The sequence below is a fragment of the Eleutherodactylus coqui genome, chromosome 3 (genome assembly GCF_035609145.1).
Source record: "Eleutherodactylus coqui strain aEleCoq1 chromosome 3, aEleCoq1.hap1, whole genome shotgun sequence".
In the NCBI taxonomy this organism is placed as follows: Eukaryota; Metazoa; Chordata; class Amphibia; order Anura; family Eleutherodactylidae; genus Eleutherodactylus; species Eleutherodactylus coqui.
Window position 1 is genome coordinate 272,470,010 of NC_089839.1, and position 17,385 is coordinate 272,487,394.

Genomic DNA, 17,385 nt, shown 5'->3' on the forward strand with positions numbered 1-17,385 from the left:
ATGACCCTGGAGGTCCCTTCCATCTCTACCATTCTATGATATTAGAGTATTCTACAGATGAAATGCCATTTAAAGTAACATTTATAAAATAGCTTTGCTCACTGAGTATTGTGTGCAGTGCCAATCTCCCATAGACTTTAACTGTACCTCTCACACAGCGCGAGAAATGCACACGCAAAAAAAATTGCGACATGCACTATCTTGAATGCGTATTATGAGCGCATTCACACCAAGATGGTTTGTGCGTTAGAGATACACTTACAGCGTGGAGCAAATTACGTCCGACTTGCAGTTTTGCCGTGAGATTTCCGTGGGATAAGCGCAGCTTTAGAACCCGCCGCACGTAGCCGTGGATTTTGGAGCGGCTTCGCCGCATGCTTTTCCGTTGCAGCCGGCTCTCCCATAGAGAGGAGCGAAGCCGCAACAGAAAAAAAAGAACTGACCTGCTGCGTCCTGTGAATCTGTGCCGCAGCGCCAGCTAATCTCAGCACTGCCACGACGGATTGTCTGCCCTGTGTGGACAAGATTTTTGACAAATCTCGTCCACATGACTGGCCAACCACGGGATTAGCGTCCGCAGGTAGATTCGCCGCAGTGAAATTCCGCAGGGTAATTCCGTGGCAAATCCGCCCCGTGTGAACCCAGCCTTAGGCTTGTCTTGTGTGCATTTTAGTCCATAGTGAAGCCTGCCAATCCCATTATTGTCTGTGCAGCTCAATAGAATGTAAATTCTGCTCCTACTTTTTCTTAGTCAAGTGTTTGATTGAAATAAAGTGTAGTAATTGGTTTTATGACATCATCACTGACAGCATCGAACCAGAGAACTACCACTTTCTGGTAATAGATGAAGCTTCTTCCCAGATGTGCTATTTGTCATGTACGGTGAGGAATGATGAGGAGGGTTTTGAATTATGATTCCTTCAATCTGTGAATTAGAAAAAAAACCTCGCTCATAAATACATCATAACTTCTTTTAAAGGGGAACACATTGTAATTTCTTATTTGTACCATCCAAGTACACAGTATTAAATACACGTTCATAGAAATACAGTTTGAGATTCACTGCATCTAGTTTAGAAAAACTGATGTTGCGACATTTTCATGGCATACTACGAGGGTGAGTCAAAAATGATCCGCACTACAGTTATATTAAAACTTCTGTTGGTCGCCTTGTATTATCAACACTTTCCATAGTAGGTCACTGTCTCCCCAGTCACTGCCGGGCAGGTTTGAACGTGTTACGTTAATTAATTTGTGACTGCCGTGCAAGAAAAAATGTCTGCCCCACTTATGATTTGCACGAAAGAAGAGCAGTGTGCAGTGATTCGTTTTTTGAGCTGCAGAGTAAACTGAAATGGAAACGTCCTCAATCGCCTACCACAAAAAAAAAAGTTCAAAAGTCAACCATCAGCCTAAAAATTGATGCTTACAGTTTTCTGGGATTCTCTAGAGCCAGTATTGGAATACTATCAGGAAAAAGGTTCAACAATCAACAGTGCCTATTACAGTGAGATTCTCACGGAAGATCTGCAGCCTAAAATTCAAATAAAACTTTGTTTTGAGATGGTAAAGCATCCTACCTATAGTGCTGATCTTGCCCCACTGGTCTATCGCCTGTTTGGTCCCCTGAAAGGAGCCCTATGAGGATGAAGATTCACGTCTGATAAAGAGGTGAAGACAGCAGTGCATTTGTGTCTTGCAGCTCAGCCTAAAACCATTTTTAATTGGGGAATATGAAAGCTTGCTGACAGATGGACAAAGTGCTTTGAAAAGCAGGGAGATTATGTTGAAAAATGTATTTGCCTTTTCAGAAAGTTGATTAAAATATATTCTACAGTCAGCGTGTGGATAATTTGTGGCTCCCCCTCATATACTACAAGGCTAGGGGGACTTGATGATATAAGTAAACAGCTAGGATTCACAGTAATGTGGCGATCTGGTATTTTCACGAATGTTGAATGAAAAAGGTTGTTTGCCTAAGGGGTTTTCCAGAACTTTGGTCACCTTCTGTTAGGATAGACCATCAATAACTGATCAGCAGGGGTCTAACTCCCAACAATCTCACCCATCAGCCAATTGCAGGTACCTGTTAAATATTGGAGAAGCCACAGCGTTCTACCTTATATGCTATTTGTTGGTCGTGGAAATGCTGGATGTTGGAACCCTGATGATCTGATACCAACTATCCTAAGTATAAGCCATCGATATTAAACCCAAAAGAGGTGTTTCTGGGCCCTGATACAAAATTTGTCATGGTGCCACTCACCTACCATGTGACATTTATCATACTGGTATCTTGTAATGTGACAAAGTGTCATTTTGCCCTCTCGGGCACTGGGACTGGTGTGACTTGCACCTTCTATAGCTACACTTTTGTCAATAGCACTTATGACTCCAGTTTCCAGAGACTGGAAGACCCTACACTTTTGTCAATAGCACTTATGACTCCAGTTTCCAGAGACTGGAAGACCCAGTGCTTAATCATGGATTATAGGGGTGGACTTACCATATATATATAACTGCCCTGTAGGCAAGAAGGCCCTGATGTCAACACTACAAGATTTCCTTGTAGATCTGGCCATACCCCCTAGATAGCTGACAACTGAACACTCATTTGGCCAACGGCTAGTCCTCATGATCCCCTGATACACATACATGCTCTGTTCAGCCCAGTGTGTGGGTATCCTCAATAGGGAGAGGTGGGGAATCCCTTTGGGTACAAAAGATCGGACATTTTGAAATTCAGTGTGCAGACCCTTCTTTCCCCTGACATCTGCCTTTGGTGAGAATCGGGCTGTGAGAAGGTTCAAATTCACTGCAGCTGCCTAGAATACCCAACAGCGAACTTGTTGGTTGCCTAGGGAGGGTATCAGTGTGCAACATGGTGCAAAATCTATAGATTTTTTTCTGTACATTTAAAGCCAAATTCTGTTTTGATATTTTGTGCCAATCAGTGTTTCTTGATAGAAATATGAACACTGGGCATTGGTGGGTAAAACTACAAAGAACAATTAAATGAGTGACTGTATATCCAATCATTTTCATGCTCAACTTCATGGACTGAGAGGTTGGTGGCACATTCTAAAATTGCCTGCTTGGCCAACAACAATGGTTGTTAATCTTTCCTTGGATGGACTTGACCATCAACCATAAAATGCCCCAATGTTGCCCCATGAGCAACAGAAGGGTTACCTGGTCTTGTGGTTATCAATAACTGGATGACAGACTACAGACTGCTGATAGGTATACTGGACAGTGAGAATCTGAACTCCTCTGTAGCCCTCCTGAGTTCTACTATTGTAACAATCACATTGGGTTGTGGCTCTACGTACAAGTTATACTATGCATATAACATTCTATGCCGTGAGCATTTTTGGAAGTTGAAAATGTAATCAGATGACATTTTACGTCCTTCTATTACTCAGATGATTCAGAAGGTGGAGCCAAAAGGCCTCGTACTACGATAACAGCGAAACAATTGGAGACATTAAAGAATGCTTACAAAAACTCACCGAAACCAGCCCGACATGTGAGGGAACAGTTGTCTTCTGAGACTGGGCTAGACATGCGTGTTGTGCAGGTACATTACATACATATATAATAAGTATATATAACATTGCTGTAGCAATTGTATGGAATGTGAGCTGTACCTTCGAAAATCTATGCTAATGTTACATCAATCTATTATTGTATTCATTAATCCAATGTAAATATAACAGCTGGTCAGGACATTACTTGTTCGAGCTTGTAGTTGGCCTTGCAAAACGTTATTGCAGATGGTGTCAAATGACATGTCAATCGGCCTTGGTATAGAACTTCCATAGTTTTGGATACCATTCTCAGCGTGTTTAAAGAAGTTGTATAGTTGTAAACTATTGATGGGCTATCGATAGGATAGGCCATCAATTGTAGATTGACGCAGGGTCCGTTACTAGGAACTCCTGCCAATCAGCTGTTTACTGAATCGGTGTTCATACAATGAGCCGATTTCTACAAGAAGCAGACAACTTCGTTCCCACTGCTGTGGCCAGGCTTGGTATTGCAGGCCCAGCTTGCATTCAAGTGAATTGGGAACTTTGCCTACAGTACCAAGCCTGGCCACTACAGTGAGAACAGAGTTGTCTGCTTCCTGTAGAAATTGGCTCATTGTATGAACACACTTACCCGGCAAATGGCTGATTACTAGAGGTCCCGGGTAGCAGACCCCAGCTAATCTATTATTGATGGCCTATTCTGTGGATAGGTCATCAATAGTTTACAACTGTACAACTCTTTGTAAAGACTAACTGGAGATTTGGAAATACAAGAGCCATTGATGGCTTATGGAAATGCATGTTGAAATGAGGGGTACTTGGTGATGGCAAACTAGTGTGGGCTTCCAACCAGACACTCTACCTAAATACACAGTTGTGCCAAATGCCATCTCAGCATGCAAATCTATGGGTGAGACAAGTGGAATTGGCAGTTGCCTTGGGAATCTTTGTGCAACGTGAGGTGAAATTTGTGGATTTTTTTTCTACATTTAGTCATGTTCTACCTTTTTATATTTTGTGCTAATCAGTGTTTCCTGCTAGAAATAAGAACTCTAGACATTGGTGGGAAAAAGTGCAACAAGGAACAATTAAACGAATGATTGTATATCCAATCGTTTTCATGTTGAACCTCATGGACCAAGGGGTGTGAAGCACATTCTGAAATCGCGTGCTTGGCCACCAGCAATGGTTATCCCATGCCTATGCTCATTTAATCTTTCCTTGGATGGACTTACTCTCCTCCCCACCACCACCAATAACCCTTTATATGGTTGAGGAATAGGCTGAACTGGTTGGACTTAATGTCTTTTTTCAGCCTTACATACTATGTTACTGTGTTCCCTGGTCTTGTGAATATCAGTAAATGCCTGGAAGTTAGAATTTTATAGAGTTGGAGATTACAAGGCACTTACATTTCTCAAGTTGTAAGGCATTGGAAGCCTACGGAGAAGGTGGCATCTCAAGCACTTCTACCTAAGACCAATATCTTAATAGGAACTAAGAAATGCAGAGTCTCGTCACAAATTCCCTTTTACCATCTCATACTGGCAACAGTCGTAATGAAGATCAGACCAAGGCAACCAATAAGAAGTTTGCTTTATTGATCAGTATCTGGAAATGACAGGGTTAATTTGATATTATAGAGCGATATGTCCCCGGCTTGCTTTTCTTGTATGTTCAGAGCTTGATGTTCACCTTTTCTCCTCAGGTTTGGTTCCAGAATCGAAGAGCTAAAGAGAAAAGGCTGAAAAAGGATGCTGGCCGGCAGCGATGGGGTCAGTTCTACAAAAGCGTTAGGAAATCACGGGTAGGGAAGCCGGGGAAGGAGAGCTCTACAGAGGATTGTGGAGTCAGCGACAGTGAATTAAGCTACAGAGGTAAGTAAGAAGTTAGACCATTTTTCTAGAGTAATGTTTCTAAACATTCCTAATTTGTTTTATTATTCTTTTTTTTACAATTTAAAGGGGTTGTCCCGCGAAACAAAGTTGGGGTATACACTTCTGTATGGCCATATTAATGCACTTTGTAATGTACATCGTGCATTAATTATGAGCCATACAGAAGTTATTCACTTACCTGTTCCGTTGCTAGCGTCCTCGTCTCCATGGTGCCGTCTAATTTTCAGCGTCTAATCGCCCGATTAGACGCGCTTGCGCAGTCCGGTCTTCTCCCTTCTGAATGGGGCCGCTCGTGCCGGAGAGCAGCTCCTCGTAGCTCCGCCCCGTCACGTGTGCCGATTCCAGCCAATCAGGAGGCTGGAATTGGCAATGGACCACACAGAAGACCTGCGGTCCACCAAGGGTGAAGATCCCGGCGGCCATCTTCACAAGGTAAGTAAGAAGTCACCGGAGCGCGGGGATTCGGGTAAGTACTACCCGTTTTTGTTTTTTTTTATCCCTGCATCGGGTTTGTCTCGCGCCGAACGGGGGGGGGGGGGGGGGGGGGCTATTGAAAAAAAAAACAAAAAACGTTTCGGTGCGGGACAACCCCTTTAATGTACCATATAATGTACTATAAAGCGGAACGAAATGGAAAAAATTGCAATTCCCTCAACTTTAGGGTAGGGGGAGGAATCCTTTTTATGGCAGACACACTACAGCAAAAATTACATAATTTATTACCATGATACCAAAATTATTTAGTTTTTTTCTTTTGCTGCACCAATTTTAAAAATGTTAATCTTTTTTCCAAAAATGTGCGTCCCTATCTTCTGACTGGAATCACTTTTTTTAATCTTTCCATCAATGAGTTGGCGTGAGAGCTTGTTTGTTGCGGGATGATCTGTGTTTTCTATTGGTACCATTTTGGAGTAAATACAACTTTTTGATTGGCGATCGGGCAACCAAAAAGATGCAGTTCTGGTCGTGTTTGTTTATTTACTTTTTTTTTTTTTTGCCTGATGTTCACCGTCTGGGATAAACAACACATTATTTTAATAGACCGGCCTTTTATGGACGTGGCAGTGCAAAATATATTTTCCTTTTCTTGGTTTTATTTTTTTTAATTTTTATAAATATGGGAAAAGGGGGATTGTTTTGAACATTTTAGTATCCTTTTATTTTTTTTACAATAATAAAAACTTTTTTGACACTTAGTTTTACTTTTTTGCGGCCTCATAGGAGTCTTGAACCTGTGAATGTTTGATCACTTCTACCATATACTGCAATACTTAAGTATTGCAATATGTGGTATTTCTGCTGACATTCTATTAGTACAGGCCACAGGCTAGTCTTAATAGGCAGGAATACATGGCAGCTCTGGCGGCCTTCAGAAGGCCCTGGTATGCCATGACAACAGAAAGGCACCTTGCAATCTCAAGTGGGGGCTGTTCTGGACTGGGGAGTTAACAGCTGCCATCAGCATGAACACTGATCACAGGTGTCAGCTGTCAAAGACAGCTGGCACCCACTGTTTGCCAGCCGACTTCCAATCCCGCTCCATACAAACATTGCACATACTTCTACGTCCTTTTTGATGAAAGGGTTAAATAAATCGTAATGAGTTAGGAAAACACGGCTGGTTTCTTTCAAAAACAGTGCCACACTGGTCTACAGGTTTTATGTGATATTGCAGCTCACCTCCATTCACTTTAACAAAGCTGAGCTGCAATACCAGACACAACCCACAGACTGTTGTGGCGCTGTTGCCGAAAGAAAACCGTCCCATTTCTCGAGCGTTTAACAACTCGCTTTTAAAGTGCAGTTTAGTATATTCTTATCCGACTTAGAGACATTACGCTGTTAAATGGCAGCACACATAGAAGCCTGCGGAGCTCAATAGCCATAAATGACTATAAAAAAAATTCTGCTTGCGCACCATTATTTTCATGATGCCAGTAGCTGGCTGAGAATCAAGCAACATCTGGAATGCTGAAGACGGTCCATTTTAAAAAGTGCAAAGCGATTCACCAAAGTCTTAAAGTTCCAGTGAATTATGGGAGTTCATGCTGTGTTGTGATGAAATATAGCGCATTGTAATGAACTTTGTATTTGTCGGCCAGTTTCCAGAGCTGCAAGAAAGTTGTAGCCACCACGGAGCTGACAGCAATCGGTAGTTACAAAACCCTCTCCATCTCCCGTAAATACCTGAGTAGTATTCCCTGCAGTCCATTTGTCAAACACGGCCGTGAACTAGGCAATTGATCAAATAAATAAGGGCGCAGAAGGACGATTCATCATACCTCTAGTTCAGCCATCAACTGGTTTATGATGATTTTTGTGCGTGTGGAATATTAAGCAGCTTATAATTCAAAGCTGCCGCCTATTATTTTATATCAGACTAATTTCTTCATTATATCTTTGCTTTAGTATACTATAAAGAAGAGCTTTATACTGTGACTTGTCATGTTTAATGACATACAGTACTAAGACTGTCCTGGAACCTCGCCCCTGGCCGGCGTTCAACTACCTAGAAACACCGCTCCATTCTGTATATATTGTATTCGAGATATCAACTTGAAGAAATCGTTTTATAGTTTATACTGTTCTTATTTTTATAGTCTAATGTCTGAATTCGATCGATACATTTCAGACCAATTATACTTAAAGAATATATTTCTATGTGGAGGCAGATGCAAAAAAAAAAATCTTACCAAAAAATGTTTTTTGGGCTTTTGATTCCGCAGAATTGTTTTCTACATAGGCTTGGAGATAACTGTTCCTTTACTTCCGTAGAGGCAAAGTGACAACTTGTTCCCATTTTGTGGTTGGGATTTTTACAGCCGCCACAGTTTTGCATCATTACATACTGATAGATGAACCTATAATCCAAATCCTGTCTTTTTTTAAAGTGACCCCCCCCCCCCCCCCGTTTCAGGAGAAAATTCTGTCCTGGGTCCGAAGGAGTTGAGGGTATATTACCAGCATTGATCTGCTGGTTCTGGTTCCAGGTTTTGGCCACTTGACCCTTTCCATTCCACTGTCTGACGTCTTAAGACATTATGATTTAAGACTGTACAGCTCCGATGTTGGAAGACGTCCGTCAGGGTTCTCTTACTGTATATTGCTAGCCTCTCTGCTGTCGGAGCCTATCCAACATGTCCACTCATGCAGTACTGGCTTCAGCCAGCATATAGCAGCATTGTATAACGGCAGAAAAAGAGTAAGCCCCCTAGGAAAACCAGGATACAAATTGGATTGCAAAGGGTTACGATAGCTGCTGCAATTTTCTATATAGCTAATCCGCACTGTGCATTGCTCACTGATTGGCCAGTCCCGATCATGTGATTGACACTGGCCAATCAAAGAACAAGTATAGTGCACTGGTAGTCCAACACTATCAATGCCATATGGGGATTAAGTGGTCTGAAGATTGGGGCAGCTATCTTGGAGGGTTAAAAATGGGACAGGCAAATCTGATGATCAACAGAGAAGAACAACCAACCAACCAACCACCTCCACCAATCCCAGGACAGAATTTTGTCTCGAAACCCGAGAGTTGCTTTAACCGCATACAATCTTCTAAAATCTTTTTGTATGTTTGAAATGAATCAGACATTTATAATTATTCTGAATCCATTTACATTATGTATTTTTTCTTTTTTTACCCACAGATGAACAGATTTTGTCAGAGCTGGGATCAACGGCTGGTATTTACAATACAGGAGGGGACCTTGTGAATGTGCCTCTAGTCAACGGAGGCTTTACAATAGATGCAACAGGACAGTCCTACCAGGAACTTCATGATGGAAGCCCCTATGATATACCACAGTCGCCCTCTTCTATTTCATCCCTTCCATCCCATGGGTTACCGTACAACATGGACAATGCGGGCGGGCTTCTCAATCACCCTCCTTTACGACCACTACCAGCTGCTCCAACCTCTGACATCTCCACAGAAAGCAGCATGGGCTATCCAGACTTCCCAACCAGCCCAGGTTCCTGGTTAGATGAGATGGACCATCCTCCATTTTAAAGAAAAAGGATATAGATCACACCACCTAGATGATCATTGAGTTTGCCAAACTCTGCGGACACCACACTCAGCCTTTGGAAATCTCTTAAATAAAATCACATGCTCCCCCATTTTGGACAGTCCTGCAAAACTGATGCCCATACTCGGTCAAGTTGGAGATGGTGATGTAGGGTGCAGCAGCTTCCAAGATGATGCTCGGTAAAACCATGTATTGATATGAAAAAAAACGGAATGTTTGCACTTTTGTGGGTTCTGAATCTCCCTACCTAATCCTGGGTGATCAAGAGACATGTCTTCCCACATTTCTCAATCCTCAAGAGTTCATGCTCATGAGTATTTGTGTCATCTTGCTACTTGAAAATATCAGATGGATCCAACCAACGAAACCACCAGCCTTTCTACAAGGCACAGACCATCAGTTTGACATGCAACCGACAATCTATACCCATTATAATGCAGCATTTGTTGTGGGACAGAATCATGTGTTTCTGAATAAATGAAATAGTGAGATGAACATATTTGAGTTTATTATCTCATTCTCTACTGTATGTCCTGCAAAGTGTAATGGATACCATGGATAGCAGATGTTTATCGGTGATCAGGGGTAGCTGCTAAGTCTATAATATGTGGTTACTAAGCATATCAGCACAGGCTATACCAAATGTCCACAGGGTAAGGCTGGACGTGCACTTACTGTGTGCGAGTTGTCTATGAAAGGTTAGGGCGCAATTCGCATTGGACACCACACGGACACCTGTCTATGTGCTGTTTCATATACGGATGACCTGCAGATTGACATGCATTTGGATGTCCTAATTCTTATCCGTGATACAAACAAGAATAGGACACATTATGAGTTTTTTTTAAAGTTGGCCATTGGTCCTTTCGGCTGCATGCTCACCTCCATATTAGGGTCTGTATTGTATGGATCCAGTTTACAGCACCAATAGTCTGCAATGGGCTCTTACTGTGCCTTCGATATTTGACATGGAGGCATACAGTGGGCTTGTTTTCACAGGTTGACTGAGAATCCTCAAATGTAAGACCTAGTATGCCCAATTGAATGTCATAACATGAAGGAATTCTTCCCTAGAAGCCTTGCTAAGGGAAAGTAGAATACCTCATGTCGGCAACCAATTAGTATTGCAAGAAGGAACAAAACAAGGAAGGTTGGCGCTCAATGGTGCCATGAAGGTTACAACACTAAGTATGTCCAGCAATGAAAGGGATGATCACAAATCTGGAGGAGAGCTTACATAAAAAAATAGCTCACCCCCACAGGATCCGAGCATGCAATAGTTCCACTAGTCAAGGGGCTTAGATTAAAGCCAGTGATCCACTCTTGAGGAAGGGAATCATAGCCCCCTGAAACTCATTGAGCATTTTATACCTTGATTTGAGTACTTGGATTCTGCTGGGGGTGAACCAGGTTTTTACCTAGGCTCCCCTCCAAATTTGTGAGTGCCCCCTATATTGTTGGATATGCATACTGTTGTACCCTTCATGGCACCATTGAGTGCCAGCTTCCCTTGTTTTTTTGACTACTTTCCATATTATTTCCTCCACCAATGGGGGGTGGGCGGGACAAGGCAGCCCTCCCAAGGATTTGTGGACCAGGAAGGGGAAACAACAATCTGAGATCGTGTTAACTAATAATATATATATATATTTTTCTGCACCAAGGGTCCGTGTTACAGACCTGTAAGGATTTGGTGTGTCAATTGACAAAGTTGTATTTAAAGACCCTTATGCAAAGCTAGATCCGAAGTATTCAAAATGGCTTTCTAAAAACATTTTGAACAGAGATGAGTGGTTTTATGCGATACAAGCTTTATCAATTGCTAAATCAGTTTAGGATTTGACAGCCATAAGAATGCATTGGGCTATTTGATTTACCAGTTTTGAGATTTACGGTTGGTAGCGTAGGAGAGTAGTAAGCAAATTGATTCATCCACTGGATTTTATAGACTGTGAATCAAGCAAAAACGTTTTTTTTTTTTTTACTGTCATTGGCTATGATGAGAATTATTATTCATAAATACTACAATATACAAAGATTGAAGCAACTGCCTGCTTTGGGCAATTCCCTTTTGGTAGAAGGGACCCAGGAAAGTAAATTGATCACAGGGTACCATGCTGCTGGAACTCCTGGCCATTATCCGTTGTCTCACCTCTGGCCGTTTTCAGACAGCGCTGTACATTGTGAAGTGGCCTGGGTTGGTATTACAGGCTCAATCCAATTGAAGCAAATCGAACTCAACCTGCAGTACCAACTCTGGCCACTTCACAATGTACAGAGCTGTTTGAAAACAGCTAGAAGCGGGAGAAACCCTTTAAGGGCATCTAACAAAGTTTACTATTTCTCTGCAAAGAGGAAATTAGCCGTCTATGTAATGCATATACAAAAGTGGTATTGTTTGTGGCCACACTCTGGCTTATTAATGGTGGCTCCTAAATGAAAGTATCCCCCTCATTAACTGCCAAACAGATTTTGAAGGTTGCTTATGTTATGCTTATTATAAGAAATAGTGTTTTTGCTTCCTTTTATTACTATGAATATGTGTCCATGTATTACATGTGTTATTTTTTCTACTGACTTTGCCATCACATTGGGCCTTTAGAACATCCTTAATGTGAAGTTTTTAACTTTGGTCCTAATATAGTGCTTGTTCTACACTAATTAAATATGGTAAGTGCTTTTTCAGGCAGGCATTTCGGGACAGTTTAGTAAAATTCTACCACGTGGTGTCCAAATCAATATGAGATCATTACTACTAAGTACAAATGTCAAGAGGGAGAATTGTTAGACAAATGGAATAAGAAAGGAAACGAGAACATGGGAAACAGAGAAAAGTAGCCCTGTTCTCATTTCACTGCTTGGCCCATTAATGTGGCTTTGTAGACCTCAGATTTCATACATTATGTATGAGTCTGATGGAAAAAAAGTCGTGGTCTACTCTACTGTATTCTGTATGCATGCAGGTACTCTGCCCAAGAAGTATTGCTTCTAGTAGAGGAGACCTCCGTACATGGAGGCTGTGAGGCTGCAACTACAGGCTCAGCGCTGTGTGCAGAAGGCCTTATGGAGGGCACTACTTCATTTAAGGCTTAAGTTGTAAAGCTATTGAGATATTGTCCATCTCTTCTTCCATCAGCCCACGATTATTCATGAATTTCTGATATGGTATAACATAAACTGCTATCCAATTTGTTTTCTGTAGAGCTGCATCAATATGGATAATTCCAATACTTATCCATATGGATGTCATAGTGGTGTGGGGGAGGGGGTGGGCTTTCTCATTTGGGACTCTGCTCTGTAAGCCATAATGAAGAGGCCAGCTCCAGTCTTGGGAAATATGAACCATCCATGTATTACGTTGACAGCCATTCTTCTGAATGGCCACCATGCAATATCTGCAGTGGTCACTGAAGGGTAAGGATCTAGATGTCCATGGCCTCCCCTGCAAAGATCAGTTGATAGCTACAGAAGTTTCTATTTGAAAGTTGTCTGTGATACAGAAGTGTGTGTGTGTGTATATATGTATATATATATATATATATATATATAAAATGTGTGTGTGTGTCCTGTATCTATGTTGGTACATTCAAGTTCTAAGATCTCCTGAAAGTATTGTCACTTCTCCACATAATCATCTTCCTATCATACACATTTTTCCCAATGCCAAGTCATGCATAGCCACTGCAAATACTACTTCTAGGGTCTGTTTCGCCCACTGGAAAACTGCTGATGCATGACTGCAAAATATGCGAGCACTGAGCGAGTCCTTCATGCAGATCTCATCCATTGATGGAATGAAGGCACCATTCATGGTGTCATCATGTGTCAAATTTGCCTGACACATCGGCACGCAAGCAGCCTTATGATCATCATCAACATTTGTGGCACCCCCCTGCAGGAAACTTTTCCATATCTTCAATTCTTCATGCAGGATGATGTGCATAGATCCTACAAGAATGCCCAATATCTTACACAGTCAATTAGTGGTCCTCCATACCGGTTTGCTCCACTCGCGCAATCATGTTGTCAGACCGGCTGGTTTGTGGCCAAAGCTCCTTTGGTTGCTTTTCACATGGCATTCGGCCTTCTTTGAACTGTTGCATCCACGAATGCCCATTTTCCCACCCATGACACCTTCACTGTATGTCTCACTCAGTCGATGATGAATGTCGATGGATTTCATTCCATGCAAGTGAAGAAAACTGATGATGACACGCTGTTCTTGGAACGCGAACATCGCCATTTAAAGCAATGAAAATCCACAAACTCTAGCCGCTACCACGTGGGCTCTGTGCACTGGACGATGCTGCCATCTGTGCCGCTCATCCCTGAAGGATGTCCGAGTCTTCGAAAATATGTCACATGTTTTCTATTTCCTCCTATTCCCAAGAAAAACGATGAGACCCTAGAGCTTGAATGCACCTCATATATAATTACTATCAGAGGCGTAACTTGAAGCTCCTGGGCCCGAATGCAAAATCTGGAATGGGGCCCCCAACTATAATGCTTTATTAATAGTACTGAGCTCCCTATATGGAGAAGAGAGGCCTTATGTGTCTCCCAAGGCTCCTGGGCCCGGGTGCAACCGCATCCCCTGCATCCTCTATAGTTACGCCCCTGATTACTATATAACATTCCATGTCACAAAGGTAAGTATAGGCCAACATTGACTCATTATTTTGGGGGCTTCACACTACACAGTAAATATACACTTGGGTAAAAGACCCCCTTAGGTCTAATTGTTTTGCCCCAGATGCTTGTGAAATTGTATACTGACCCAGCTCAGACTCAGAGGTAAAATTAAGTTTGAAGATAGCAATAGGCTGTTATATTGCAGAGATTAAAGCTCATTTAGTTTGTATTGTGGCTTTTTGGACTTTGCAATTAGGGTCCAGCGTGAGAAACCGATTCTAAAACCGTATTCTGTAGGGAATATACTGTAGCTCTATTCTGCAGATGTTCAGGTGTAGAACCTTCTGGATGGAATAGGAAGATGATTGGCTCCAGCACTCTCATCTTTATTTGAAATACATTAAAAAAAGGGAATACATATAAAATTGAGAAGTTCGCTTACGTTTTGGCTCAACTGAGCCTTATTTATAGTGCTGAAATGTGTAGGTTTTTTAACTTTCTGCCCATTCCCCTTCTTCCAACATACTTGTATTTCTAATAAAGATTTAGATTGGATGGTTCCGGAACCAATCGCCTTCTTTTTCCATATGGGCTTACCAATAGAGATAAGCGAGCGTACCTGCCAAGGTAAACTACTTGAGCGAGTAGTGCCTTATGCAAGTACCTGCCTGCTCGTCTCTAAAGATTCAGGTGCCGGTGGGGAGCGCCAGGGGAGAGCGGGGAGGAACAGGGAGGAGATCTTTCTCACTCTCTCCCCCCTCCTCACGCCCCCCCCCACTCCTCCCTGCTCACTCCTGCAACTCCCCGCTCTCCCCCGCCAGCACCAGAATCTTTAGAGACGAGCGGGCAAGTACTCTAATAAGGCACTACTCGCTCAAGTAGTTTGCCTTAGCGAGTACGCTCGCTCATCTCTACTTGCCAACGATCTGACCTGGCGTCTTGGTCTCCGTGCACCTTCGATTCCGACATTGGAAGATCACTTGCATTCTATTTACTCTGCAAGGCGGCCATTGAGCTGACTGCATGTTTTTGCCTTTCTTTTTTCTTATAGAACCCTTTGGGTCAACTCAAATATTCAGTGTAAGGGTGGCTACCCACTAGCGTGAGCGAACTCGTTGCATTAATAAAGCTGCAATATCGCATTGCTGTCTTGTGCGATGTTACTGCATTTGCCGGATTCTTAGGATTGTTTCCACAGCGCAAATGACAATGCTGCGTTGCGTTTTTTTACAGAGCCCCACCTGCAGCACCTCAGCTCAAAACACGCAAGATATGCGCGTTGCGATGTTACAGAGCCTGCCATAGACTTTCTTAGGCAAGAAAAAAAAAAGGACCACGCAGAAAAATAGGACTGGCAAATGCAATATTAAAAAAATCGCAACCCAAAGCTAATAACATCGCTGGTGGATAGAGACTAGAGATGAGCGGGTATACTCGCTAAGGCACATTACTCGAGCGAGTAGTGCCTTAGCCGAGTATCTCCCCGCTCGTCTCTAAAGATTCGGGGGGGGGGGGGGAGCGGCGGGGGAGAGCGGGGAGGAACGGAGGGGAGATCTCTCTCTTTCCCCCCCCCCTCCCACCGCAACTCACCTGTCACCCGCGCCGGCCCCCGAATCGTTAGAGACGAGTAGGGAGATACTCTGCTAAGGCACTGCTCGCTCGAGTAATGTGCCCTAGCAAGTATACTCGCTCATCTCTAATAGAGACCCATTGAAATATGTGTCCCTGACTTTCACAGGCTCACGCTGTCTCGCAACGCAGCAATGCGCAACGCTAGCAGGTAGCCACCCTAACAGAAAGAGTATTGCCACGTTACACTGATTTTGTTAAAAGCAGATCATTTCACGGCAATGGGTTGTAAAGCTGCACCTGCGTTAGCCAATCTGTATATGGGCTTTTATGAGAAGGATAAACACAATGATGAGAATATAGTTTTATATCGGAGATACACAGACGATATTCTAATAGTCTGGAAGGGTTCCGAAACGAGCCTTATTTCCTATATAGATAATTTAAATAAGAATAACAATAATTTAAAATTTACATATAATTTTAGCTGAGAGAAAATAGTTTTTTTAGATTTAGTTTTAATGTCCTTTAATGATAAATTAATTAGCAAAACGCATTTCAAAAAATTGATAAAAATTCCTACCTCGATTATCGCAGCTGTCATGCGACTAGCTGGAAAAGAAACATCCTATATAGTCAACTTAAAAGAGTTAGACGCATTGTAAAAAATCGGTTCAAAGAAAAAAGGTACCCCATCAAATTAATAGAGGATGCACATAAAAAACTGTGAAAGAATAAATACAGTACACATGGAGGCTGGTGCAATAAAAATGGTGGCAGTTTTACATAACCAACATTTCATGTGCAGTCAGAATACTTGCTAATTGAACTGGATATTACTCCTCTGTTGGTAGGGATTCATGCCGGTGGGAAAAGGCAGCAGAGAGCCAGAGATGCTCTGTAGACAGAACTGCAACAACAGTTATTGGTACTAGTGTCCCTTAAGGAATAGAGTTGAGCGAACATACTCTGGAGAGCTTGATACTCGTTCGAGTATTAGCGTACTCGGTGCTCGTTACTCGAACGAGCATCAAATCGCGTTTGACCCCACACCAGTTTTTGGCTCCTCCCCGCAATGACGTGCCTATTTTGGCCCCTCCCCACCGCGATGCAGCGTGTGTCATTTGAAAGTTTTTAGGAGAGGGGGGACGGGAAGGAGGGAGAGGGGGGAGAGGGACCCTGCGTTCCACATACAAAAATGTTTGAGTCTCCTATTGTAGTCAATGGGGTTTGTTACTCGAGTAGAGCTCTCGAATTTTACGAAAAGCTCAACTCGAATAACGCGGACCCGAGCATTTGGGTGCTCGCTCATCTCTATTAAGGAACCTTTCACATGGGACGAAATTAGTCCTTACAGACCTTTCTGCATCCCGATGTTATCCCTATCGTCTTTACTTCAACATCACAAGATAAATTCCGCAGCGGGAAAACTTCCTGCTGAGGAATTAAGGACGACTTGCGGAATTGTTGCGGATTTCTAACATACAGGAGATGGAATTCTGCAATTATAGTCTGTAGAATAGGGCGAACGTCACACAAGCGATCGCTATAGGAGGCAGCGAATCCCGCCCCCATATTGCGCTTGTCATCCATGTGAAAACCCCAAGGATGCCAGGCGGTTTCATGTGCAAACAGTCTTCCATCACTTCAAGGACGAAGGGAACCCCCCCCCCCCCCCACCATGGCTGATCGCGGAGTTCCTCCCATTGCTTCCAATGG

At 42.7% G+C, this 17,385-nt stretch overlaps 1 protein-coding gene across 1 annotated transcript in view; it reads left to right on the forward strand.

Annotated features, from left to right (window-relative positions):
* The window catches only part of LHX4 (LIM homeobox 4), a 51,769-nt gene extending 41,855 nt beyond the window's left edge, over positions 1 to 9,914 (forward strand). Inside the window, exons 4-6 of the mRNA XM_066594750.1 lie at positions 3,426 to 3,580; positions 5,242 to 5,410; positions 9,085 to 9,914. Of these exons, the coding sequence (XP_066450847.1) occupies positions 3,426 to 3,580; positions 5,242 to 5,410; positions 9,085 to 9,446 (686 nt within the window). The 3' untranslated portion in view covers positions 9,447 to 9,914. The remainder of the gene's footprint in view (positions 1 to 3,425; positions 3,581 to 5,241; positions 5,411 to 9,084) is intronic.
* The last annotated feature ends 7,471 nt before the right edge of the window (positions 9,915 to 17,385 follow it).